General features: G+C 49.4%; 1 protein-coding gene across 3 annotated transcripts; it reads left to right on the top strand.

Moving 5' to 3' along the window:
- Nucleotides 1-1,038: 1,038 nt before the first annotated feature.
- Nucleotides 1,039-24,648, top strand: CGN (cingulin). Of its 3 annotated transcripts, none has more exons than XM_080802527.1 (21): nt 1,039-1,155; nt 7,187-8,068; nt 8,755-8,855; nt 9,009-9,078; nt 9,178-9,273; nt 11,261-11,388; nt 12,234-12,273; nt 12,670-12,882; nt 13,332-13,480; nt 13,687-13,819; nt 16,697-16,897; nt 17,220-17,426; nt 17,799-18,056; nt 19,049-19,219; nt 19,938-20,099; nt 21,150-21,239; nt 21,661-21,744; nt 21,855-21,973; nt 22,269-22,377; nt 22,751-22,914; nt 23,209-24,648. In XM_080802527.1, the coding sequence occupies exons 2-21, from the start codon at nt 7,202-7,204 to the stop codon at nt 23,345-23,347; spliced, it is 3,501 nt and encodes a 1,166-aa protein (XP_080658653.1). In that variant the 5' UTR covers nt 1,039-1,155; nt 7,187-7,201; the 3' UTR covers nt 23,348-24,648. The 3 variants fall into 3 exon arrangements, with proteins under 3 accessions (XP_080658653.1, XP_080658654.1, XP_080658652.1); XM_080802528.1 differs by having other exon boundaries at nt 12,234-12,366; XM_080802526.1 differs by having other exon boundaries at nt 1,046-1,155; nt 9,009-9,042; nt 12,234-12,366.
- The last annotated feature ends 876 nt before the right edge of the window (nt 24,649-25,524 follow it).

The raw sequence follows: 25,524 nt of genomic DNA, 5'->3' as shown, positions 1-25,524 counted from the left end.
CCTCTGCTCAGGTCATGATCTCAGGGTCCTGGGATCAAGCCCCACAAGGGGCTCTCTGCTCAGCAGGGAGTCTGCTTCCTCCTCTCTTTCTGCCTGCCTCTCTCTGCCTACTTGTGATCTCTGTCAAATAAATAAACAAAACCTTAAAAAAAAAAAATTCCTCCATCTCTTGAAAGGCTAAAGTGGATTCACAATCTGGGGTTGAGTCCCCTTTTGTTTATAGAGCTAGGGTCATTCCTATTCATTGTAAACGTACATCCCCCTTCAATGTAAACTTACATAGTCATTTACCCAATTCCCATTCATTCAACGAATTAAGCGCCTAACGTGTGCCGGTACCTGTAGTACGGGTTTGGGATAGCAGCGAACAAAACAAGAGATCCTTTCCCCGGTGGAGCTTGACACTGGACGAGAGACAAACGATGAATATGATTTTAAAAAATTGATGATGTAATTTGGAAAATGATAAAATACTACAGAGAAAAAGGTACCAGGCTGGACAATGATTTGTGGAGCCCAGAAGATAGGGGCTGCGGCTCAGGCTGGGGAGAAGTGACACGAGCAGAAGTCGCGGAGCTCTGGCGTTTGAGGACCAGGGAGATACCCTCTGCAAAAGGACATCAGAGCTATCTGATTTATGCCGAGATGGGTGAAGGGGAGAAAGCGTTCTAGACAGAGATTCCCGCTGAGAATCGCGGAGGCAGAGGGCTGCTTTCCAGCAGGGGCAAGAAGATGCCCTGGCAAGAGGCTCCTGGGGCCGGGCGGGGGTGGTCACACACTGCCAACCACTACGCCCCCAAAATGGCCTCCCATTACCCCTTGCCGCCCCGCCGCGGCGCTCCACCACCCGCCGGCCCACGTGACCCGGCCCCCTCCCGGCCCGCGACCCCCTGTCCAATTCCCTGCGGCGAACGGCCCCGCCCCTCGAAGGAAACGGGCCAACCAGAGAAGGGTAAGGCGGGGCGGGTGGTGACGGCCAATGGGGGTGGAGCTCCGGAGGGGAGTAACAGGTTGGTGGGGGCAGGGAGCGCGGAGGGACGGAGGGGGAGGGCCCGGGAGCGGCGGGTGCAGCTCAGCCCGAGCGCGAGCCCGAGCCCGAGCCCGAGCCCGAGCCCGAACCCGAGGCCGAGCCCGGGAGCGCCGAGCCCGGCTGGGGTGAGTGAATGCGGAGGGGGCAAGAGCCCCTGAAAAGGCAAGTGGGCCTGAGGGACAAGGGGCGAGGCGATCCGAGATACCTTTCTCCGGGGTACAGGTGCTGCACTGAAGAGAGGAGGAGGGGAGCTGAAGCTAGGGTGGGGAGTACTGGTTAAGAGCTGGCTCCTACTCAGGTACCAGAGGCAAGTGGCTGGGAACGTGCCAGGTGAGGGGCACCTGAGGCTAAGGCTACTCTTAGGACACGAAAGCGTTTCAGCGCCTGGTTATCTCTGGAGGTCAGACGCCGGTCCTAGGGGCAAGAATTTCTGTTTGAGACCGCGGTGTTAGGGGGGAGTAGTTAGTGTCAGTTGAACAGGGGGCACAGCTGCCTGGGGTTCAGAGACGGAAGGGGGAAGGCGACCAGAGGTGCTATTTCCCTCAGGTTTTCCTCCTGGCTGCCGTTCTGAGCTGGCGCTGGCACCTCCTTTCAGGCTTTGAGAGGTGTGAGGTGTGGAGTTTTGCTCTAACCCTTCACCTAGAGATGGAGATACTGAGGGACAAAACAAGAAGGCACCCCCATCTCTTTGCTAGGTGTGAAACTATTTAAACCTTCAGTTTCTGTCAGTCTTTGCTTTAATGCCTGGGAGATTTTTTCATTCTTCCTCTTGAGAGAGTGCTCACCAAGAGAGGGGTATGAGGAAGCATAGATCCCTAGGCCTACAAAATATGTAGAAATACTTTCTAACGAGGCTTCTGGCAGGGGCTAATGTCGGACCCTCTCCCCAAGCACACATAGTTTATTCTGTGATTCTAGATGGGGCCATTGGATGCAGTTTAGGAGCCTAACCCATTCCCTTGATGCCTCCCAGAAGATCCCTATTACTCCATGAAACCCCACAAGGCGCGCCTGAGTCCAGGACCATGATGGCTGTCACACTGTCAGTAGGCACCAGGAGTGTGGGAAATAGGCAGGACTCCTTAGGACACCATAAGACTAGGAGAATTAGCACCTCTGGGACTCCACACTGGACGAGAGCTGCATGTTGCGGCCCAGACAAGGCTTCTGAGGCAGATTTCCTTGCCTTAGGCAGGTAAGGGAACCAGAGCCAGTCTTAGCTTGGCCCCTTTGATGCCCTGCCTGAGGAAAGTTGTAATTGGGAAATAATTAGCAACCGCTATGTTGTCCATAGGCTGCCTGCACGTGCCTCTGCACCTCTTCTTTTATCCTTGATATTTCGAGTCGGGGGCTGGCTGTAGGGGACTGCTAATCCAGAGATTTGCCCTGACCCTAAGAGGATTCTGGCTTCCTAGAACCCTTTCTTCTTTTCCCAGGCTGACCCGCATGCTATCAGCCCTGTGGGAGGAGAGAAGGTCTTGGTTGTTGTAGGGGAGGGGAGAACTAAGGGCCAGCGAGTTGGCCAAGGCAAGTGTGGGATGAGGAATGCAGCTTCCGGAACTTGAGAGGGAGGGGTGGGGTGGGGGACACAAAGTCTTCCTATCACATACTGGCCTGTCACTCACCAGGTTCTTTGTGCATCTGTTTCTCCCTGTTCCCTTTCCACTCTCTGCCTCCTTCACAGCCTTGGCATCTAGGCTGGACAGTCCATGCCCATGGTTTTGCCCCCTGCCTCCTCTGTGGTGTGGAGTTTCTCTGGTCTGCTTTATGAGCTGCCAGTGGAGTCTCTCTGGCCCTCCCCTTCCCCTCGCCTCTCAAACCAGTCCAGCCAGTTTGCAGGGCCCAGTTCATCATTGTGTTTTTTTCCTCCACTGGCCAAGCTGCTCTAGCCTGGCTCTCAGGTTTCTGCTTTTTCAGTGGACTGGGCCAGGAGTCCACTTGGGGTCGGTTCTTTTTGATCCATGGGGAACCTTCTTATCTTTGTAACTCTTTCTGAGAAAATAACCAATCCATCAAGGTCACTGAGCTGTCCTTTTCTATTTTGTCCATTTACTTCTCTTGTTCCCTCTGAGGGGAGCTAATCTCTATACCTCTCTTTCTTCCATTTTTCTAAATCTGCCAGTTATGTAGAATCTAGCATATTGCCTGGCCCTGTATCAGTTATGTAGAATCTAGCATATTGCCTGGCCCTGTATATGTCAGTTCTTCCTATACACACCCCAAACTACCCCACCCCTACTTCCTGCCAGAAGTTCAGAGACTGTCACTCCTAGTTGGAAGCCAGATGCTTATGGCTGGGTGAGGTGACGGAATTGGGGCAGGGCAGGCTAATAAGTAACTGAGGGAGAAGTGGCTGTCTGGTACAGGTGCAGCGTATCCTCCCTCTCCTTACAGGCAGGAATGGAGAGGCAGACAGATGAAGTTGAATCAACCTGTGGCCTGGGCTCTTCCCAGAATACAGTTGATGAGGAATGTCCTGGGCACATGCTGAGGAGGGAAAAGCAGGGGCAGGCTGTGAGAGCGAAGCCTGTGTACTGCTTGTTTCTTGACACCAGATTGCTGTTTACCTGCCTCTGGGGCTTACGCAAGGCCTTGGAGCTGCTTGGCTCCCCTGGCCACGCCCCACTGTCCTCTGTAACTGAAGGCGGATAGGTTTCGGGTTTTCCATGTTGAATCATTTAGAGCTCTGCTTTCTGACCCACCATCCCAAAGATCACGTCAATCCTGCTCACCCCTGACCCACTGTCCCAGGACTAACAGTCCGTTGAAGTTAGGGAGTCATTGGGACTTGGCACATTCAGCACTGCCTCTGAACAACCTGGTGCTCTTGGGTGGGTGAGGGGCTGTGCACTCTGCTGGGCCTAGTCTGGGAGCTCCTTGATCTGGATCTGGAAGATCAGTAGAGGTACCGACAGAGTAGAGCTGTGATATGAATAAATCATGGGACTTCTAAGAGCTGGCAGTCTAGGCACATCTGGTTCCAAAATTAAGACTGAATGGGGCAGGGAGAGGTCTTGTTCCGAGGGCACATGAGAAATGGCTGTGAGGGGGATCATTGGGTAAATCTCCCCACTGCTGTTCGAGAGTGCCTTGGTTCAGGATACAACCTTTAACACATATTTATCTATACATACTCTGTCACCAGGTCCTGGTGACCCAGGCCTGGAGTCAGCTGAGAGCCATGTTCTTTGCCCTCCAGGAGTGTATCATCTAGTGGGGGATACAGACAGGAAACAAATCACTCTGATAAATGCATAAAAATAAACAGGGGTGTCTGGCTGGCTCAGTTGGTACAGCACGCAACTCTTGATCTCGGGGCTGTAAATTTGAGCCCCACATTGGGTGTAGAGATTACTTAAAAATGAAATCTTTAAAAAAATAATAAACTGAGGTAGATTTATTGAAGGACAACTATAGAACATAAAACATTGTTCTTTTTTTTAAAATATTTTATTTATTCATTTGACAGAGATCACAAGTAGGCAGAGAGGCAGGCAGAGAGAGAGGGGGGATGCAGGCTCCTGGCTGAGCAGAGAGCCCAACGCAGGGCTCTATCCCAGGACCCTGGGATCACAATCTGAGCCGAAGGCAGAGGCTTTAACCCACTGAGCCACCCAGGCGCCCCATATAACATGGTGCTGATCTAGTTTGTGGGAGAGGGTGGTTGGGAAGGGCTCTGAGGAAGTGACATCCTTCTGTGAAGCATGTGGAGCCAGGAAGGGCCTGTTAGAAGGAGTGCATGTATGCAGGGTAAATTTGTTATTAGCTTTGTGACAGGCGTAGGTACTGCTAGCTATGTTTCGTGTTTCATGTCTTGTCATTTTCCCTCTTTTTTTTTTTTAAGATTTTATTTATTTGTAAGAGAGAAAGTGAGTGAGTGGAAGGGAGAGGGAGAGAGAATCGGAAGCAGACTCCGTGCCGAGCACAGAGGCCAACATGGAGCTCGAGCCCCACAACCATGATATCAAGTTGAAACCAAGAGTCAGACGCTTAACTGACTGAGCCACCCAGGCGCCCCTATTTTCCCTCTTTTTTTTTTTTTTTTAAGATTTTATTTATTTGACAGAGACAGACACAGCAGGAGAGGGAACATGAGCAGGGGGAGTGGGAGAAGCAGGCTTCCTGCTGAACAGGGAGCCTGATGTGGGGCTCAGTCCCTGGACCCTGGGAGCATGACCTGAGATGAAGGCAGACGCTTAATGACTAAGCCGCCCAGGGGCCCTTCCCTCTTTTTATTTAAAAAAAAAAAAAAAAAAAGGAACCTAAGTAAATTAAATGCAAGAATCTGAAATGTAGAACATGATAACGTTTTTATAGCTGTATACACATGTAATTATTATTGTCTAATTCTTACAAGTATTACCTCAGGAGGTATTACCATTATACCTGTTTACTGATGAGGAAATTGAGGCTCAGAACAGTTGTGATTTGCTCAAGGTTATATACATTCAATGAAGAGGAGGGCTAGGTTCTTTTTTTACTGGATGAGTGGTTTGAAGAACCTTTGCCTTGTAGCTTCTTTCCTGATCCCATTTCTTACTTGAATTCTAACAAAGGACCCTGCCAATTTAATACTTACCTTTTCTTTGGAGTATCTGAGGTTGGTTAAAGTCCTCCCCAGTGCCGGAATAGTGGAAGGACAGGGGTCCTTTAGTTCAGGGTGGGCTTGGAGGTCTTCATGAACCTCTTGAGATTCTGTGCTAAAAGCTTGTGTGGACTGTTTCTTGGGGGGTGGGTGGGTGGGTGCATTACTTCATTCTCTCAAATGGAGTCTGAGAACCATTGCCAATAAGGGCTCCTCCCTCCAGTTCCTTTCCCTGGAGGGGAAGGGCTGGGAATGTTAGGAATGTTCTTCCCACCAAGCCCTTTCTCACCTGCTGCTAGGCCACTCCCTTTCCCTCTCGCCCTCGTTTTCTGGGCTTCCTAGCAAGACTATAGTTCCTGAAGGGGGCCTTGCCAGCTTTCATTGGCCCAGAGCTCCACTGGGAGATTGAGCTGGGTATGTTTTTGTATCTGTCTGGCTCTTCAGATACTCCTCCTCCAGTTTGGTACTAGGCTGTGGTGGAGATTAGTTGTAGGGCTGCGGAAACTGGAGATGTTATTTGCTTCAAGGAGAAGCTGCCCTACCCAGTTCCTGGAGCCAGAGCACACCTGGAATATATTCCATTTGCCGACTCTAATCTTAGGCTGATGGGGACCAGAGGAGTTGGCCTATGGGTTGTCCTGGCTCTGGTCCTCAGGTGGGACAAGTCTGCCTATCCTAGGGCCCTTGGAATGGACATTCTTAAATGTTACTTAAATCTTTTTTTTTTTTTTTAAGATTTTATTTATTTATTTGACAGACAGAGACCACAAGTAGGCAGACAGCAGGCAGAGAGAGAGGAGGAAGCAGGCTCCCTTCTGAGCAGAGAGCCTGATGTGGGGCTCGATCCCAGGACCCTGGGATCATGACCTGAGCCGAAGGCAGAGGCTTTAACCCACTGAGCCACCCAGGCGCTCTGCTTAAATCTTTTTTTGAATAAGCAATACATCTACATGGTTCCAAATTTAAAAGGGACAAAAGATACACAGTAGAAAGCTAGTTACTCTCCCAGCCTTGTCCTAGCCCCCAGGTCCTCCAACCCAGAGACTTCACTGCTAGAATCTTAGAAATAGAATGGCATATCTTGTGTGTGGGGGGTAGTTTTCTGTATCTTAAATGAACTTTGGGAGTAGAGGGCCCCTTTTCTCCATTGGGATAAAGATATCTGTCAGGCAGGGTTTGGGATCTGCCTTCATTGGGGTTGGAGGAGGCACATCATGCTATAGGCGTATGTGTGAAGATCAAGCAAAATTGTTGAACTCTTGACAAAGCCAGGTTCCCTAGGACTGTATTAGAGGAAATGGATTCTTCTAAGTCAATGGGTCTCAAAACCTGGAATCTGGACCAGCAGTGTCAGTATCTCCTGGGAACTTGGTAGAAATTCAGATCCAGACCTACTGAATCAGAAACTCTGGGGACAGGGTCCAGTAGATACTTTTCAGATAAAATAGGAGAACCACTATTCTGTGTAGAAGGAACGACAAAGTAATAAGCCACACAAAAGCCGGACAGGTGGAGGTTTCTGGGTTTCTGCTTCCAGTCTCTCAGTTTTAACTGTTTTCTTGATTTTCTAGGACCCCCTCCCATTCATGGAGCAGGCATCCACCATGGCTGAGCCCCGCGGCCCTGTAGACCATGGAGTCCAGATTCGCTTCATTACAGAGCCAGTGGGTGATGCAGAGATGGGCACCCTACGTCGTGGTGGGCGACGTCCAGCTAAGGATGCAAGAGCCAATACCTATGGGGTTGCTGTGCGTGTGCAGGGCATTGCTGGACAGCCCTTTGTAGTGCTCAACAGTGGGGAGCAAGGTGGTGACTCCTTTGGAGTCCAGATCAAGGGGTCCAACAACATAGGGGCTCCGGGAGCGCTGAGCTCTGACTCGGAATTCCCTGAGAGCTCCTACTCTCATGCCAAGGAATTTCCTGCCCGCTCACAGGGCAGTATGTCTGATGAGGAGCCTGGGGCCCACTGGAATGGAAGGCTACTCAGATCCCAGTCCCAGGCCTCACTGACAGGCCCTGCCCCTGTGAGTCCGAGTACCAGGAGCACTAGCCTTCTGGAGCTGGCCCCCCAGGGAGCTTCCCCAGGCAACACCATTGACACTGCTCCCCTGTCTTCAGTGGACTCACTCATCAACAAGTTTGACGGTCACCATGGGGGGCAGGCCCGGGGGCGGACTGGCCGGCGCATGCGGACTCTGCCCCCTGAACAACGCAAGCGGAGCCAAAGCCTGGACAACCGGCTCCCACGGGATACCGTTGAGGAACGGGAGCGTCGGTCCCCCAACCACTGGACTCCTAGCACAAAGCATGACAGCCACATGGGCAGCTCCAGGCAGTCGACCCATAGCCAGAGCTCTCTTGGTGGCTTTAGCCGTTCCCATCAGACCCAGGACTGGGTTCTGCAGAGTTTTGAGGAGCCACGGGAGAGAGCCCAGGATCCTGGCATGCTGCAGGTCAGACCCCATTCCTCTGTGGCTTCCGATCCCCAGCCCAGCAGCCCCAGGACCCCCTTGCTGGTTCAATAACTTAAGGCAGAAGGTTTCTACTTTTGTCCTCCACTTTACCCATCTTCTAAATAGATGATATTCACATGTACGAGATGCTTCCATGGAAATGGAACTGATGTGAAATCAGCCTTCATAAGCGTGAGAGTCACTTGTTACTGCCTGGCCATGGACTGTGCCTCAGTCACTAGCATTTGCTAGGTCTGCAGCATCCGTAAGGCAGGCCTGGTAATATGACCAGCTTCCAGTGCTCTGGTCAAAACTCCCATCTCTGTCTCCCACTCAGGAGTGTAAGTAAGTGGGGCAGTAGCTTCTTGGAGACAACATTAAGCCCGTTCATTTATAAGTTCTAGTACATTAACTGTCAGTAGTAACAGCTTACCACAGAGCTCACAGCTAGTTGAGATCTGCTTGTCAAGGAGAATCTGGCTTGCAGCAATAGTGAGAGGTGTACCCTGCTTGGACCTCTCCTGGGCCTGCTGCTCAGGCCTCTGCGGTGTTGCCTCTTTTACGCATGTGAGGCCTGTTCGGCATGCTGGGGGGGCCTTGTCTCCCACCTGCTGCTTTTGCACCGTCTGAACCCCACACATGCCGCTGGCTTCATCTTCCTGTTTCTCTGGGTTTATGTTTTGCAGTTGAAATCAACCCCAGACCTTCTCCGAGACCAGCAGGAGACAGCCCCACCAGGCAGTGTGGACCATGTGAAGGCCACCATCTACAGCATCCTGAGGGAGGGGTAAGTGGGGGCCCTCCCAGCAGCACAGTCACACACCTCCCCTCTTTTTCTTCTGGCTTCCTTCCCCATCTTCCCTGTCCTTAGCTCTTCCTTCTCTCATCTCTGTTACCTCTTCCCTCTCTTAGCCTTTATTTCTGTCCTTTTATCCTTCAGAAGCTCAGAAAGCGAAACGTCTGTGAGGAGGAAGGTCAGTTTGGTGCTGGAACAGATGCAGCCTCTGGTGGTGAGTGGCCACCTCCCGGTGGGACCAGGAGGCTGGGTTAGGGCCTTTGGGGCCTGGATCTGGATGTGGACCCATTCCTTCCTGCCCTGTTTCTGGCAGATGACTTCTCCTGTGTCTGCTAAGGCCCTGGCTGGGCAGAGCGAGCTCACCCGAAAAGTGGAGGAGCTGCAGCAAAAGCTGGATGACGAGGTGAAGGTGAGGGGAGACTAGAGGTGTAGGAGGCACATGGGGCATGGGGGAAACGGTGCTTGGGTTGCTCTGCCATGCGATCAAATGAGCACTCATGTTCTGTGACACAGGAGACAAGAGTATGTGCTGGTCCCCACAAGGACTTCTGGGCTTCCCTGGAGCTTAGGGAGAAGAGCACAGTCATCAGAGCTCTGACTACCTTCCATTCATTTCCTTTGGAAGTTCTTATCCTGGCTTTGCTGCTTACCGGGATTACTTACCTCAGTTTTTTTCACTGTCATTATGATGATGGCAATACGAGTAGCTGTCATTTATTGAGTGTACTCTCTCTCTCTCTATATATATATATATATTTGAGAGAGAAAGCATGAATGGGGGGAGGGGCAGAGAGAGAGGAAAAGGGACAAGCAGACTCCTGTGGAGTGTGGAGCCTGGATCCCAGGACCCTAAGATCATGACTGGAACCAAAGTCTGATGCTTAACCAGCTGAGCCACCTAGGCTCCCCTTTTGAGTATACTTCTTGTAATAGGTACTGTCCTGGATAATACATAATAATTATAGTGATCTTATAAAGTAGATATTGTGGACCTTTTCGTGATAAGAAAACTGAAGATCAGCCAGGTTAAGTGAATTGCTCAAGGTACTAAGTAACAGAGACGGAATTTAAAAATTCAGGTCAGCCTTATATGAAAGTCTATGTACTCCCTTTAAAAAAAAATATTGTGGGGCACGTGGGTGGCTCAGTAGGTTAAGTGTGAGACTCTTGATTGCAGCTCAGGTTGAGATCTCAGGGTTGTGGGATCGAGACCCGTGTTGGGCTCTGTGCTGGTCATGGAGCCTGCTTGGGATTCTCCCTCTGCCCTCTCCCCCACCCCACATTCTCTCTCTCTTAAAAAAAAAAAAAATTTTTTTTTAAAGTTTAAAAAAATATTGCTCCCACCTCTAACAGTATTGCCTTGTATGTAGTTAGTAAGTATTGGATTGTAACTCCCCTTATTTCCTGGAAAGCAATATAGTATACTGGTTAAGTGGTCAGCTGTGGAGTCAAACTGAGTTCAAATCCTGGTAACTGTTGACTGCGTAACTGACTTCAGGCATGTTCTTTACATGTTCTAAGCTGCTGTTTCCTTAACTATAAAGTGGGGATAATAATTGTGCTATCTTATTTATCTATGGCTGTGTAACAAATTACGTTGAAACTCAGCAGTTTCAAACAGTCATCTCCTGGTGTCTTGAGGGCCAAGAGTCTGGAAGCACCTTAGCTGGGTAGTTCAGGGTCTGTTAGGAGTTTCCAGTCAAGGTGTTGGCTGGGGCTCTAGTCAGGAGAAGACAGTGGTTATTGGCTGGAGAACTCACTTCCTTGCTGTGTGGACCTCTTCATGGGGCTGCTTGAGTGTCTGCACAGTATGGCATCTACCTTCCCCCAGAACGATCCAAGAGAGAAGGTAAGGAGGAAGCTGCAGTGCCTTTTTAGGATGAGTCGCAGAAGCTACACATCATTGCATCCTTTTTCTGTTTGTTAGAAGAGTGTTCTTAAGTGTGTCTGGGTGGCTCATTAGTTAAGCGTCTGCCTTCAGCTCAGGTCATGATCCCAGAGTCCTGGGATTGAGCCCCGCATCAGGCTCCCTGCTCAACGGGATCCCTGCTTCTCCTCCTCTCACTCCCTCTGCTTGTGTTCCCTCTCTCGCTGTCTTTCTCTCTCTGCCAAATAAATAAATAAAATCCTGAAAAAAATTAATTAATTAAAAAATAAAGAGGGGAGAGGCTTCACCTTTTGAAAGGAATGTCAGACAATTAGTGGACATACTTTATACCATCCATCACACATCCCAAGGCTTGTTAGGAGAATTAAATGCAGATAATAAACACAGGGTCCGTAGTACAGTGCCTGTCATATAGTGAGTCAGTAAATGTTAGACATTTGCATTACTCCTGGTCCTCTGAGAGGCTTTCCCTTCTCTCCAGCTGCTTTACTCTCCCTGCCTTTTCCAGAAGCGACAAAAGCTAGAGCCATCCCTGGTTGGTCTGGAGCAGCAGCTGGAGGAGAAGGAAGAAGAGTGTAGCCGGCTGCAGCAGCTGCTGGAGAGGAAGAAGGGAGAGGCCCAGCAGAGCACCAAAGAGTGAGTGCAGCTGATGGTGCACGTGGGGCTGCTTGGGAACGGAGGCCAGAGTTGGAGGTGTCCCCTGGGTGGGAGAGACAGAGAATCTAGATATCTAGAAGCTATAAGGGGCAGACAGAGATAGTTTAAAGATAGGACCTTTCTCTTTGCTTTCTCTGTCGGTAATGGTGATCGTGCCTGAGTTGGGTTACCTGGATTTGCCTCTCTACTTCAGGCTCTACATCTGTAAAATGGGTTAATAATAGTAGCTACCTCACAGGACTGTTCATTTAATAGATGTTTTTGCAATGAATACTGTTTGGCAGGCACTGATCTAGATTCCTGGGGTATACTAGTGAACCATTGAGATGAGGAGCACTGCTGTCCAGAAGGCATAGTTTCTTGTGTGTGTGGGGGGAGGTTGGGGAGACAGTAAATAGTGAGCATATTAGATAAGTAAATCTGTAGCATTTGAGAAGGTGATTAATGGAGTAGGTCAAAGTAGATTGGAGGGCCTGGTGGTGGAGGAGCCAGTTTGTGTATTAAATAAAGTGGTCAGGGGGCACCTTGGGGCTCAGTTAAGTGTCTGCCTTCAGCTCAGGTCATGATCCCAGGGATCAAGCCCTACATCAGGCTCCTTGCTCAGTGCAGAGCCTGTTTCTCCCACTCCCCCTGCTTGTGCTCTCTCTCTCTCCCTCCCTCTCAAATAAATAAATAAAATCTTTTAAAAAGAAACAAAGTGGTCAGGGGAGGCCTCATTTAGATTTGAACAAAGAAGGAGGTTTAAATGAATTAATATATGTAAAGGGTTTAGAAAACTGCTTGACACCCAGTGCTTGATGATATTATTTGTTATTAATTATTAGGCTCCAGAACATGAAGCTCCTTGTGGATCAGGGTGAAAGGGTAAGACATGGGCTGGAGACCCAAGTGATGGAGCTGCAGGACAAGCTGAAACAGGCCCAGGGATCGGAGTCTGCTAAGGAGGCGCTAAGAAAGGTAGGGAGGAGGATGGCTCCCGCAGCCTCTGTTTCCTTTCAGCTAGAATACCCTTAGATCTGTTCACCTCCAGTTTCCCCACAGTATGGGCAGAAGATAGCTGATTATGGGTACCCCTTAGTGTGCTTTCAGACAGGTTCAGTGGTCAGATGGAGGGTAGAGCCCAGAAGGGTGGGCATCCTAGAGAGCAGAGAGCACCAGGTACTGAGCCTGACAGGTCCAAGCTGCTCAATAAATATTTTTGATTGACCAAATGAATGGACAGGCAGAGTCACCTCTTTACTTCTGTATTCCTTTCCCCAGGACCTGTCAGAGACCCGGCAGCTTCTGGAAGAGGTGTTGGAGGGGAAACAGCGGATAGAGGAGCAGCTGAGACTGCGAGAGCGGGAGCTGACAGCCCTGAAGGGGGCCCTGAAGGAGGAGGTGGCCTCCCGTGACCAGGAGTTGGAAAGCGTCCGGCAGCAGTACCAGCGAGATGCAGAGCAGCTTCGCCAGAGTATGCAGGATGCCACCCAGGCATGTGACCAGAGCGGGGACTGCTGGAAGAGGGCAGCCCCTCACCCCCAGAAGGGGCTGCCTTGAGGTCTCTTGGTATTTGGGGACTTTCCATGTCGTAACTGGAACTCCCTCTGAAAGACAAATGTGAGATATAATGAAAACCTTGGCCAGGAAACCTACAAGGGCAGAGTGAGGAAATGCAGGCCAGGAGTACCATGAGGGTGTGTGACCAAAGTCCCATGGGGAAATAAATGGGGGAGGCATCCTTTCAGCGACAGCAGGGGCGGGGGACACTCTGACTTGGGGAGACTTTGTGCTAGCATCACACCAGGCACCCTGAGGTCTCACAGTGTGTCACCGGTGTGGTGCCCTCTGGTCCCGAGCCTCCCCTTCCACATGCTTAGACTTTGATCTGAAGCGAGTTCTTCCCTCTGAGCCTTCTGGCCCCCAACTGTCTCCTTCCCTAGGACCATGCTGCCTTAGAGGTGGAGAGGCAGAAGATGTCAACCCTGGTGCGGGAGCTGCAGAGGGAGCTGGAGGAGACCTCAGAGGAGACAGGGCATTGGCAGAGCATGTTCCAAAAGAACAAGGAGGAGCTTAGAGCCACCAAGCAGGAGTAAGGACTTTGTCTCTCAGCAATGCTTATCCGTGTTTCCTATATCCTGCTGCTTTTCTACCCATGCTGTGCCCTTTACTCTGTCGAGAGTGGGTGCCCAGCCTGTTGGCTTCTGAGGAGGTGGTTTGCATTGTCCCACTAACCTTTCCCAGGCAGGTGGCCTGACCTTGTTCCCTTTTCCTTTGCATTCACCTGGCTGGACTCAGACTCCTGCAGCTGCGGATGGAGAAGGAGGAGATGGAAGAGGAGCTTGGGGAGAAGATGGATGTCTTACAGAGGGAGTTAGGGCAGGCCCGGGCTGGTGCTGCAGATACTCGCCAAATGGAGGAGCTCAAGAAGGTACTTGGAGGGGCACCTGGCTGGGACTTGATCTCAGGGTTGTGAGTTTGAGCCCCATGCTGGGTGTAGAGATTACTTAAAAAAAAAAAAAAAAGGAAAAAAAAGGTACTTGGAGTTGGGGTGTGGAAGAGCAGGTTGGGGTGATGGGCACTGACCTCACTTACCCATGAGGATCTCCAGACTAGTGGCTGCCTCCTCTGTCCTTGGTTTTCAGGACCCACCTTTCTGCTCAGCCAGCTCTTTCCCCTATACACTCTCTGATGCAGTTGGGCTGCTCTCATTGAGTGTACAGGTTTCCAGTGGGAAGGACTACTAGTTGGGTTCAAGCCAGAGGCTGCTGGCTGCTTCCCAAGAGACCTCAGGGGAAGCAGCATTTAGATGGATTTGTGAAACTCCAGGGTCATTTTTGAAGCTTCGAATTTGGTCCGCACAGGGAGAGTTGCTCTGTCTGGAGGGGGTGGGGCGATAGGGAGTAGGGCAGGGGGATGGACTCATTAACTATATTTATGAAACCAACATTTACAGTTAGAATGGCAGTTTATTAACTTGTAACGTGAATTGTCATCAGACAGACTGGAATATTTGCATTGTCATGGCCAGCTGACCTACTGGGGAAGCCAGATGGTATAGTGAAGGCTGCTTAGAGTATAGAATCTAGACGCAGGGATTTTATCATGCACGGATGTTTTATAAATGATAAGGTCATCAGATTGAAGCAAATACAGACAATTTCTTCATATTCCTGGTATTAGTTTTTGGAGGACAAGAATGCGTCTAATTATTTTGGATGATTTAGAAACTTAGAAAATATTTTGTTAGTATAGGGAACTGGCATTTATGGCCTCCTAAGGATCCTTCTAGGTTTATAGTTCTTTGATTCACTATGCTGGATATGTAGTTGGTGCTCATTTAACAAGTATTAATTAATCATTGCTTGTTTATCATGCCTTTGCCATAAGGCTGCCTAATTATAATCAAGGCAGTCATATTTATTAAATGAGTAAGGAAGTATAGCTCTAAGTGATGATTTTCCAGATAAACAAAAGTCTGAGCTTACACAAAATACTTGGAGAAAAACATAATGAACGTTAACCAAGTGTACTTTTAGTGATTGTGAAATGAAAAGTGCTCTTAAGTTTTTACTATGTCAGTATGAAGTTAACAAATTATCAAGAATGTCTGAAGTCTGTTTGCTATATTAGTGGACATTCCTCTGGACAATCTCAGTTGACTATCATAGGAGATAAAGCTGAAAAGCTAAGAAGAAGTAACTAGTGCTTGATTTATTTCATATATGCAGTGTATTTTATCAAGTACCCACTCAGACAACATACGCATTAGGAAGACAGACCCCATCCAGTATAGACCACACGCTGTGCTGTTTTTTTTCTTTGAAGTTAGTTTTGTTATTTTATACCAAAAACTCCAAGTATATTATATAACCTTTCAGCCTAATTATGGTACTTTCTGAATTTCAGAAGTAGCTGATAGCTAAAGAACGATAGCACGAGAGCTCATATCTCAAAATTTTATTTATTTTTGATTTTATTTATTTATTAGAGAGAATTCAAGGCAGAGCAGTAGGCAAAAGGAGAGGGAGAAGCAGGCTCCCCACGGAGCAGGGAGCCCGATGCAGGGCTCAGTTCCATGACCCTGGAATCATGACCTGAGCCGAAGGCAGATGCTTAACCAATTGAGCCACCCGGGCACCCCCTCAAATTTTTCTTTAAAGATTTTTATTTTTATATTCAATGTGGGGCTCAAACTCACAGCTCTGAGATCAAGAGTTGCATGCTCTACCTACTGAGCCAGGCAGGCTCCCCAGTATTTTAATTAAAAAAAAAAAAAAAAAAAAAAGAGCAGCACCACTATTTATTGTGTAATATGTTTTGGTTTTCAACATATTTTATTTTTGAAATAGCCAATCCTGTTTTATCCACACCCTCATCTACTCTCACTTAACATGATTTGATTGTGTGTGTGTGTGTGTGTGTGTGTCTGTAGATTTATTTCACATGCCATAGAATTTACCCTTTCAAAGTATATGATTTAATGGGGTTTTTTGCTTGTTTGTTTTTAAAGATTTTATTCATTTATTTGACAGAGAGCACAATCAGCGGCAGGCAGAGGGAGAAGAAGTCTCCCCACTGAGCAAGGAGCCCAATGTGGGAGTAGATCCCAGGACTCTGGGATCATGACCTGTTGCAAAGGCAGACACCCAACTGGCTGAGCCACCCAGGAATCCCTTTGTGGTTTTTAGTATATACACAAAGTTATATGTCCATCATCACTATCTAATTAGAGAACATTTTCATCACCCCAAAAGAGAACCCCATATCCATTAAGCAGTCACTTTCCCCAGCCCTGGGTGACCACTAATCTACTTTCTGTCTCTATGCATTTGCCTATTCTTCACAATTTCATATAACTCGAGTCATAATATACGGCCTTGTATGTCTGGTTTCTTTCACCTAGCATAATCTTTTTGTAGATTTACTGATGTTGTAACATGTATCAGTACTTTTTATGGCTGAATAATACTTTATATAGATATATCACATTTCGTTTATCTGTTCACCATTGGGTGGACATTTGGGTCATTTCTATGTTTTAGCCATCGTGAGTAATGCTGTAATGAACATTCACGTGAACATGTTTTTTGGGAACATGTGTTCAGTACTCTTGAATATATACCTTGGAATGGAATTCATATGGTCATTCTATGGTTAACTTTTTGAGAAACTATCAGACTCCTTGCCCAAGTAGCCACAACATCTTTCATTCATTCCCCCCGCAAAACATGAGAGTTCCAGTTGCCACACAGTCTGATATCCCAGGCCACCCCTGGGCCCTGTCACTGTCCCCCTTCCCTTCCAGGAGCTGCGCCAGACCCAGCGGGAACTTAAGGAACTGAGAGAAGAGCAGCAGAGCCAGGAGGTGGCTGGGCGCCACCGGGAGCGGGAGTTGGAGAAGCAGCTAAAGGTTGAGGCTGATCGAGGTCGGGGGTTGGAACAGCAGAACCTCCAGCTACAAAAGACCGTCCAGCAACTGAGACAGGACTGTGAAGAGGCTTCCAAGGCAAGGGGAGTGGGCACAGGGCTTAGGAGGTGGAGGCTGAGGGGTCTGGAGGGCAGAGGAGCCAGAGGGCATGGAAAATTACATATCATGGGTATGTACAGACCAGATCCTTGGTCCTAGGTGTGTGGTGAAAAGTAGCTAGGATTGGGCAGTGGGGAGGGGAGGCAAGGCTGCAGCATGGCTCTGTAGGGGTGGGATTCGCAGGGGCACTACCACTATTTAGGTCCAGCTCTCGTGGACGGTCTTCCAGGTGGCTCTCCTGGGGGTGGCTAGGGACTTGGAGCCCTGGGGTCTGAGCTACCGCTCCCTGAACTGGCCGCAGGCTCAGGCGGCAGCAGAGGCAGAGGTGGCAGTGCTGGGGCAGCGGCGGGCAGCCGTGGAAACCACACTTCGGGAGACCCAGGAGGAGAATGACGAGTTCCGACGGAGCATCCTGGGTCTGGAGCAGCAGCTGAAGGAGGCCCGGGGCCTGGCGGAAGGTGGGGAAGTGGCGGAGGCAAGGCTTCGGGACAAGGTGCAGCGGCTAGAGGTCAGTGCTTCTGCCCACATCGTTGGCTCCCTGTCCGCCCCCACCCCCCGGCCCTTTCTCCTCTTGTCCCTGGCTGAATACTTCAGCTAAATCCTCAGCTATCAGTTTCATTTTACGCCAAGTGTGCTTCTGTTGGCCTTCCCAATCCAGTGTTACACTTGGGTTTATTTCCTGGAGCATGCTTTGCTGTGGATGTCTTGGCCCTTGCACTGGTACTTTTGTCTCTTATCTCCCACCTTGTGCTTGTTCTCTGTGTTCTGATTTCTTTGCTGCTTCCCCTGAGCCTGTTTTCACTGCCCACCTTTTTCATAAATCACTGTTCTTCCCTCCCATCTATTCCCCTCCAAATGGCCTATGTCTTCCCTCTCCCAGGCTGAGAAACAGCGGCTGGACAAGGCCCTGAACGTAGCTCAGGAAGAGTCGGGGAGCCTGGCTGCTGCCAAGCGGGCACTGGAGGCCCGGCTGGAGGAGGCCCAGCGGGGGCTGGCCCGCTTGGGGCAGGAGCAGCAGGCACTGAACCGGGCTTTAGAGGAGGAGGGGAAGCAGCAGGAGGCGCTCCGGCGGGGCAAGGCTGAGCTGGAGGAGCAGAAGCGCTTGCTGGACAAGACTGTTTGCCAGCTGAACAAAGAGGTGGGGCATGGGGTGTCCTGGACTCTCAGGAAGAGTCCCAGCTCTTACGGAAGCTTGCCTGGGGGGGCGGGAGGTGGGGGAGGGGGTCAGAATGTGTGGTGTTTGCTTACCTCAAGTTCACTGCTGGGGAGGCCAAGGCCAAATCTTGAGAGAGCGGTGTCCTTCCTATTGCTCTTCAGTGTTCATGTCCTCCCCCCACATCCCATTCCATGTGGTCTTGGTCCTTGGAGAATATCTCCTGGGATTCTCCCTAAGACATCTGTAAGATCTGAATGTAAGAATCTTCATTAGTAGAATTTTCTGTTTGGGGTAGGGAAAGGAAAGTTCCATCATTTCTCCCTAGCTGATTTTATGACCTAAACATAGGAATTTTTGTGGGTGGAATTTTATATTTGGGGGAGGTCAAGAAGAAAGGAAAAAGAAAGAAATTGCATTTTTGCAGGTAAGATTGTCCCTGTAATCTCTTACTTTATAAAGCTAGAGGAAACATACATATTTTGTCAGTTCTAAAGTGCACATTGCATCATCTCTGAAGTTGACTTGGCATCTTGTAACTCATGGTATGTTACGGTTCAGTTGGCAGGTTTTTCCTTCTTAGTGGTATATCTTACAATCTATTGGCATCTTGGGTTTGTTGAAATGTGGTCATTTAAGGTTTACTTGGTATCAGACACTTTTACAAGTACTTTGTATCATTAATGTAATTCTCACAACAACCTTGTGATGTAGGTACCATTATTTTCCCATTTTATAGATGGGGAACTGAGACCTAGAGAGGATAAGTAACTTGTTTGTGATCACACAGCTAATAAGTGGTAGAGCCAGGATTTGAACCCAGGCAATCTGTATATTACTACTAGCCATACTATAGGGACCTAGGCCCGGGGAGAGCAAGGGAGGGCTGCTTTGGCAGTAAGGAGAATCTGGGGAGTCTGGGCTTGGAGGAGGGCCAGAGGTATAGTGCTGAAAAGGCTCTTTTCTCTTCCTCTCAGTTGGAGCAGATTGGGAATGACTCTAAGCAGGCCCTGCAGGAGCTGCAGGCCCAGCTGGAGGATTACAAGGAGAAGGCCCGGCGGGAGGTGGCGGATGCCCAGCGCCAGGCCAAGGAGTGGGCCAGTGAGGCTGAGAAGAACTCAGGGGGGCTGAGCCGGCTTCAGGATGAGGTAGGAGGAGAAATGGCAGGGGCTGGGAACCTGCCCAACGTCCTTGGTTTGAAGGTCTCTTTGCCTCTTTTTTTTTTTTTTTTAAGATTTTATTTATTTGAGAGAGAGTATAAATAAAATCTTAAAAAAAAAATCAAAGTACCAAAAGAACCTCAACATTGCAATGTTATTGGAAGTGCAGTATCAAAACAGAGGCATGTCTTGAAATATGATAGCTAGTTTTATTTTATTTTTTAAAGATGATAGTTTTAATACTTCACAATCTTTTACAATAACAATTTGTTATAATTTTCTGTTTTTCGATTACATTAAACTCTTTTTGTTTTGTTAAGAAAAAAAAAAGTCCCAGTACCCTACCTGGGTCCCATATCACTTAAATCACAACTCCTAGGGCTGGGTCCCAGGATCAGGTGTCTAAAAATGACTTAACTGATACTAATTTGTGTAGGGCATTTTAAAACAATAAAGAAAATGGACTAAGCTCCTTTCTGCCTGCTAGATAGGATGCTGCCTGATTCCTGAATTGTCAAAGAAAGCTAACTAGATCTTCAAAGAGAAGAAAAGGGACTAAAAGTAGGCCTGCTTTTTATTACCACCAGGCTCTGGCAATTCTAAAGAATGGCAGTGATGTGACATTTCTCCCCACAGGGGCGGACTGCTCCCGCCCCTCTGCTCCCACCTTGCTTCTCCAAGCTGTTGCATTTTCTCTCCTGCCCAGACCCAGAGGCTACGGCAGGCCCTGCAGGCGTCTCAGGCTGACCGGGACACAGCCCGGCTGGACAAAGAGCTGCTGGCCCAGCGATTGCAAGGGCTGGAGCAAGAGGCAGAGAACAAAAAGCGTTCCCAGGATGACAGGACCCGGCAGCTCAAGGGTCTTGAGGTGACGGTGTGAGGGTGGCAGGGAGGGGAAGGGGTGTCCAGGTCCTGGCACAGGTGGGACTTCCATGGGGGAAAGGAGCCAGGACATACCAAGCCCCCTCTCTCTGCTGGGTATTGAAAGCTGGTGGCCCACAGCTGATGGGTTTTGTTTGAGTGCAGTGTTTTAAATGTCTGAGTTAATTGCCAGTGTTTAGAAATTTATACATGTCACTTACATCTTACCAATTTCTGGTTCCTTTTGTACATGTGGAAAATATAGTCACCCTGAGCTTCTAATCCCGAGTTGTCTGCATGGCAGCAGTTGGCTGGAACTGAGCAGTGGCATCTCCCCTTTAGAGTGAATAGTGGTCTTCAGTTTGCTATATTTGGCAGCAATAATAAAAACAGTGACAAGGGACGCCTGGGTGGCTCAGTCAGCTGGGCATCTGCCTTTGGCTCGGGTCCTGGGATTGAGTCCTGCATCTGGCTCCCTGCTCAGCGGGGAGGCTGCTGCTCCCTCTCCTGCTCCCCTGGAGCAACAACAACAATAACAACAAACAGTGACAATAGCAGCAGCAAACACATATTATGCCATGTGCTGGGCACTGAAGACTCATTTAATCCTGAGAAAAAACCTGTGGGATAGGTTCTCCATTTTATAGATGAGGAAAACAGACCCACAGAGAGGTTAAGCAACTTGGCCATGGCCCTTCTGCTAGGAAGTGGTAGATCTGACTCCATCCCAGCTTTGGCTTGGACACTTTGGTTTCTGTCTGTTATCCCATTAGGGAAATCGGGCTGCCCCACTGAGGAATCGATTCGGGGGTTTGTCATCCTGCCAAGGGCCAAGACTAGAGCAGGCGCCACCACCCTCTCCCCTCAATGCCACGCCTGGTCAGCAGAGGGTGCTAGCTCCATGGTGGCTCTGGGCAGGGGCGAAGACAGCTGGTTGTGGGGACATGGGAGACAGCAAGGTCTGTGGAGGCTGGGCTTTGGGAGGGTCCTGGTGGGGGTTTGGCATTCTGGTGTCCAGCATGTGGGGCAGAATGAACCTGTTGCTTCTGTGCCGCAGGAGAAAGTCTCACGGCTGGAAGCGGAGTTAGATGAGGAGAGGAGCACCGTGGAGCTGCTGACAGAACGCATGAATCGTGGCCGGGACCAGGTACCCCCTTCCTTAGCTCTCAGCCCTCTCAAGAACACCTCTGCCCACCCATGTTTCATAATCTGGGGAATTCTGGCTGTTGAATCTGTGCGTGGCTGGTGCTACTTCAGGGTCTCCTTTAGGATGGGTGGAAAGGAGCCAGGGATCTGAGTGGAAGAAGGAATCCTGATGGCCTGGGATCCTCTCTGACCTGAGTCCAGGCTGCTTCCATTCAGAGGGGATGCTGGTTCCTGGCGAGATGGAGGAGGCACTATTTAAATTCTGTGGCTCCTCCCGTTTGAAAAGGCTGTGATTTCTTAGTTGCCTAAGAATTGTGGGGATTCAGAGAGCATCCTACAGTTTTCTCTTCCTCACATGGTTCACCTGGCTGGTTCATTGTTAGCCCTACCCAAATCTGGCTCCTCTCATCCATCCCTACTAGGTGGACCAGCTGAGGGCAGAGCTCATGCAGGAGAGGTCTGCTCGACAGGACCTGGAGTGTGACAAAATCTCCCTGGAGAGACAGGTAAGCAGGGGAGTAAGGAGTCTTGGGGATAGACACCAGGAGGCAGGTAGAATGACCACAGGAGAGATCAGAAGTGGAGAGTAACGATGGAGACTTTCTGTCCCTCTCAGAACAAGGACTTGAAGAGCCGCTTGGCCAGCTCAGAAGGCTTCCAGAAGCCCAGCGCCAGCATCTCTCAGCTTGAATCCCAGAATCGGGAGTTGCAGGAGCGGCTGCAGGCTGAAGAGAGGTGATGTGAGCCCATCCTCCCTCTTTCCCTCTGGGCTCTTCTCTGTCTTGCATGTCAGACATGGCCACCCTAACCTGATCTTCAGGGGCAACTTTTCTCTTGGTAAAGAGCAGAGGGAGCTGTAGAACTTCTGAAATGTGAATGACCTATTATCTCCCCTGTTGTTTGGATCTGCCCCTAGATCCTCCCTAGTGTGACATGACTGAGAGGAGTTCATGGAGGCTGGAGGGAGCCAAATAGGGTTTCCTTTAGAAATGGCTACAGCCACAGACACCCCCCTACCATACCCTCTTAGGGAGAAAACTGTTCTGCAGTCTACCAACCGAAAACTGGAACGGAGGGTTAAAGAGCTGTCCATCCAAATTGATGATGAGCGGCAGCATGTCAATGACCAGAAGGACCAGGTAAGGATGGGAGCCAGGGACAAGAAGTCATACGGTAAGCATATACTGTGTGTTTGCTTGAGAGCAAAGGGAGGCCCCATCTCATAGGTCTTCCCAGCTTCAACTCTCTTCATATAGGGATGGAGACTAGACTGGAGGCCCTGGATTAAAACAGTCATAGTAAGCACATGCATTGAGTGTCTGTGATGTGCTAGGTTCTCTTTCTGTTGTACATATGTGAGCTCATTTCATCCCCAAAACAAACCTGTGAAGTTAGAGAACTTGCCCATGGTCACGACATTTTTCTAGGGCAGCGATTCCTTGTCAGAATTGGGTCCCAGTCTATGGTCGTAGCAGATGTTTTTCTAATGTGGGGACTTTGTATCCTGCCCAGCTAAGCCTGAGGGTGAAGGCTTTGAAGCGGCAGGTGGACGAAGCAGAAGAGGAGATTGAACGACTCGATGGCCTGAGGAAGAAGGCCCAGCGTGAGCTGGAAGAACAGCATGAGGTCAATGAACAGCTCCAGGCCCGGATCAAAACCCTAGAGAAGGACTCCTGGTATGGGCTGCTTTTCTTTCCCCCTCTTCTGAACCCCGGGCATGGGTTCTCCTGAACTGAATAGGGAGGAGGATCTTTAAGATGGGACCTCTGCAGTCACTCCTTTCTGGCTGAAAGCCTGTATGATTATTCTTTAGCTCAGCCCACTGTCTATATATACCCCATCTCCCCAGATCTCACATAGGTGGGGGAGCTTGTACCTTGAGGTCTTAGAACAGCTGGGAGTTTCCTTAGCATGAAAAGCATGGTTGGCTCAGTCTGTCTCCCTCTCTTACAAGTATTCCTCTCTCTTAGGCGCAAAGCCTCCCGCTCAGCTGCTGAGTCAACCCAGCATGAAGGGCTGAGCTCAGATGAGGAATATGACAGCATCTACGACCCTTCTTCCATTGCATCACTGCTTACGGAAAGCAACCTGCAGACTAGCTCTTGTTAGCTTGGGTCCACGAGGGACCAGAGACCATACCTGCAGCCTGCCCTGGCCAGGCCTGCACTGCCCTGCCAAGCCTCGAATTCCTCATTCCTGGAGGGGGAACCCAATTATTCAGCCCTAAGAATGGGAGGGGTATGTGTGATGGTGATAAAAAAGGCATTGGCACTAAGCCGGTGAACAGGCTTTCCCTTTCCTCTGGAGGAGTGGGTATTTTAGGCCAACTGAGCCCTTCCCTTAAGTCTTTTTCTTCCCTCACAGCAATAGGATGGTCACCATAGAGGCTGAGGGGGATTGAGCATGTTAGGAAGGGATAGACATTGCCACGTATATAAAGCTTTATTTCTTTAGCCCTTAACCCTCAGGCTCAGGGAAATACCTTTGTGATTTTTGCTCCCTTGACTCCTGCAGTATGTTTTCCTCCCACTCTGGAGCAGGGTGAAGGGAACATTATGGATAATAGACACACTGGGGTGGCTCTATCCAGCTCTTGGATGCTCCTCTTTGCACAGTCATGGGAGTCCCCATGGTAGGGTAGTCCCCACCCCTCTCCATTCCTTTATATTTTGTCTTCCCCAAGCCAGTGGATCCAAGGGATCTGTTCTCCCCTTCCTGTCTTCATCATTCATACCTTCCTTTCCTTTTGGTGCCTTAGACAGGGTGAGGAGATAAGGATGTTCTTCTTGCCTTCTATACCTGCACATTCATACCTCTCCAAGGACCAGCCTTTCCCCCACCAGGGCCCTCAGCTTCCCTGGCTGCCCCAGTATGGAGAGCTATTGCCTCCTCTACTGATGAGCCCTTGCGGGAGGGACTTTGGTAGGACCGTGATAAGGTTGTGGGGCTTGGTTCTGCTCAGGGTTTCCATGTTTCCTCCTGTCTTTCTGTGACTATGGATGTGTTTATAAGGGGGTTGCATCTGGGAACCCTGATAACTGTCTGCATGAGTTTGAAAAGCAGAGGTCTTTCTGGTGGCTTCTCTGACCCAGATGTGCCCAACCTCAGTAGGGAATCGGGATCCTCATTATCTCAGGAGCTTGGACCTGACACAAGGCTTCCTGCCTAGGGCTAAAGATGGACTCTTTATAGAAATGGGTAGAGGCAATGGAAGATTTATTCCCGTCTTGGGTTTTGGGAAGAGCCAAGCCCTGGTAGGGAGGAGGTAAGGGAGATGATTTACCTTATTTCCTGAGCAGGTTCTGTAAGGAGCCTAGGGGAGGAAGAAAGCTGTTTTCACCAATGACTTGTAATTTCATGATTTTTTTTTAAATCTTCTATTCTGCAAATTAGAGATTTTCTCCCAAACCAACCCAGCCTTGACTTTATTTTAAATTAAATATTAAAATTATATATCTATACTGAAATCCTTGACTTCTCATTCTTTTTCATGGCTTATTTGGAGGTCTGTTTTATGCAGAAACCATTTTAACTAGAGAACTTAGAGGCTGAAGCTGGGGTTTTCTTTATCTCACTTCTTAGAGGCTCTTTACAGCAGATTAGATGGACCCTGGGGAACGTGTAAGTGTTTATAGCACCTGCGTTCTCTCCTAAACAACCTTCTGGGAATAGAAAGGCCAGTAAATGCTGTATCTGAGGGTTAAAGGAGACAGACCAGAACTGGGTTTTATTCCTTTGGGGCACAGGGATGTCTCCAGCATTCACCTCCCATGTACAAAGACATTTCATTCCCATCTGGTATGGGACCCAGTCCCTACCTGGGGAAGTAGAAAATTTTCTGTCATTCCTGCTCTTGTGTTGCCTTGATGAGGGAGCTCGCTGTTCATCAGAGCCATTGTCAGATCCAGGGACGCTGCCCACTCAAGAGTGGGCCAGACCTCCTGCCTGCTTTCCAGGTGGACCACAGCCCCATGGAGTCCCCAACTTGTGGCGAAAAGCCAGGCTGTTAGAGACTCCATCCTTGGGTGATCCTCTCCTGAGGGCCCTTAAAATGGTAATCTGGGTTTGGGGAGCAGATGCCATTGGAGAAGTTGAGGCTCACCCTTCCTCAAGAATACAAAATCCTTTTAAGGCAACGTGTCCCGCCTCTCCCAACCATATAAGGGCAGCTTTGGTATAATAGTTTCTACAAAACAAGCCCCACCCAGATCCAAGCTGGCTTTGACTTTGGCCCGGACTTCCTGCCAGGGCAGGGCACCTGCCAGACTGGCTTAGGCCAGTCTGAG

Source organism: Martes martes (genome assembly GCF_963455335.1).
Source record: "Martes martes genome assembly, chromosome: 4".
NCBI lineage: Eukaryota > Metazoa > Chordata > Mammalia > Carnivora > Mustelidae > Martes > Martes martes.
The sequence above is the reverse complement of the archived record's forward strand: the minus strand, read 5'-3'. Positions and strand labels throughout refer to the sequence as shown.

Excerpts from the sequence above, each read along its gene's own strand:
- CGN (XM_080802528.1), top strand. The coding sequence starts at position 7,202 with ATGGAGCAGGCATCCACCATGGCTGAGCCCCGCGGCCCTGTAGACCAT. Across the intron at positions 9,274-11,260 it reads AGCTGGATGACGAGGTGAAG|AAGCGACAAAAGCTAGAGCC; the intron begins GTGAGGGGAGAC and ends TGCCTTTTCCAG. Across the intron at positions 21,240-21,660 it reads TGAATCGTGGCCGGGACCAG|GTGGACCAGCTGAGGGCAGA; the intron begins GTACCCCCTTCC and ends CATCCCTACTAG.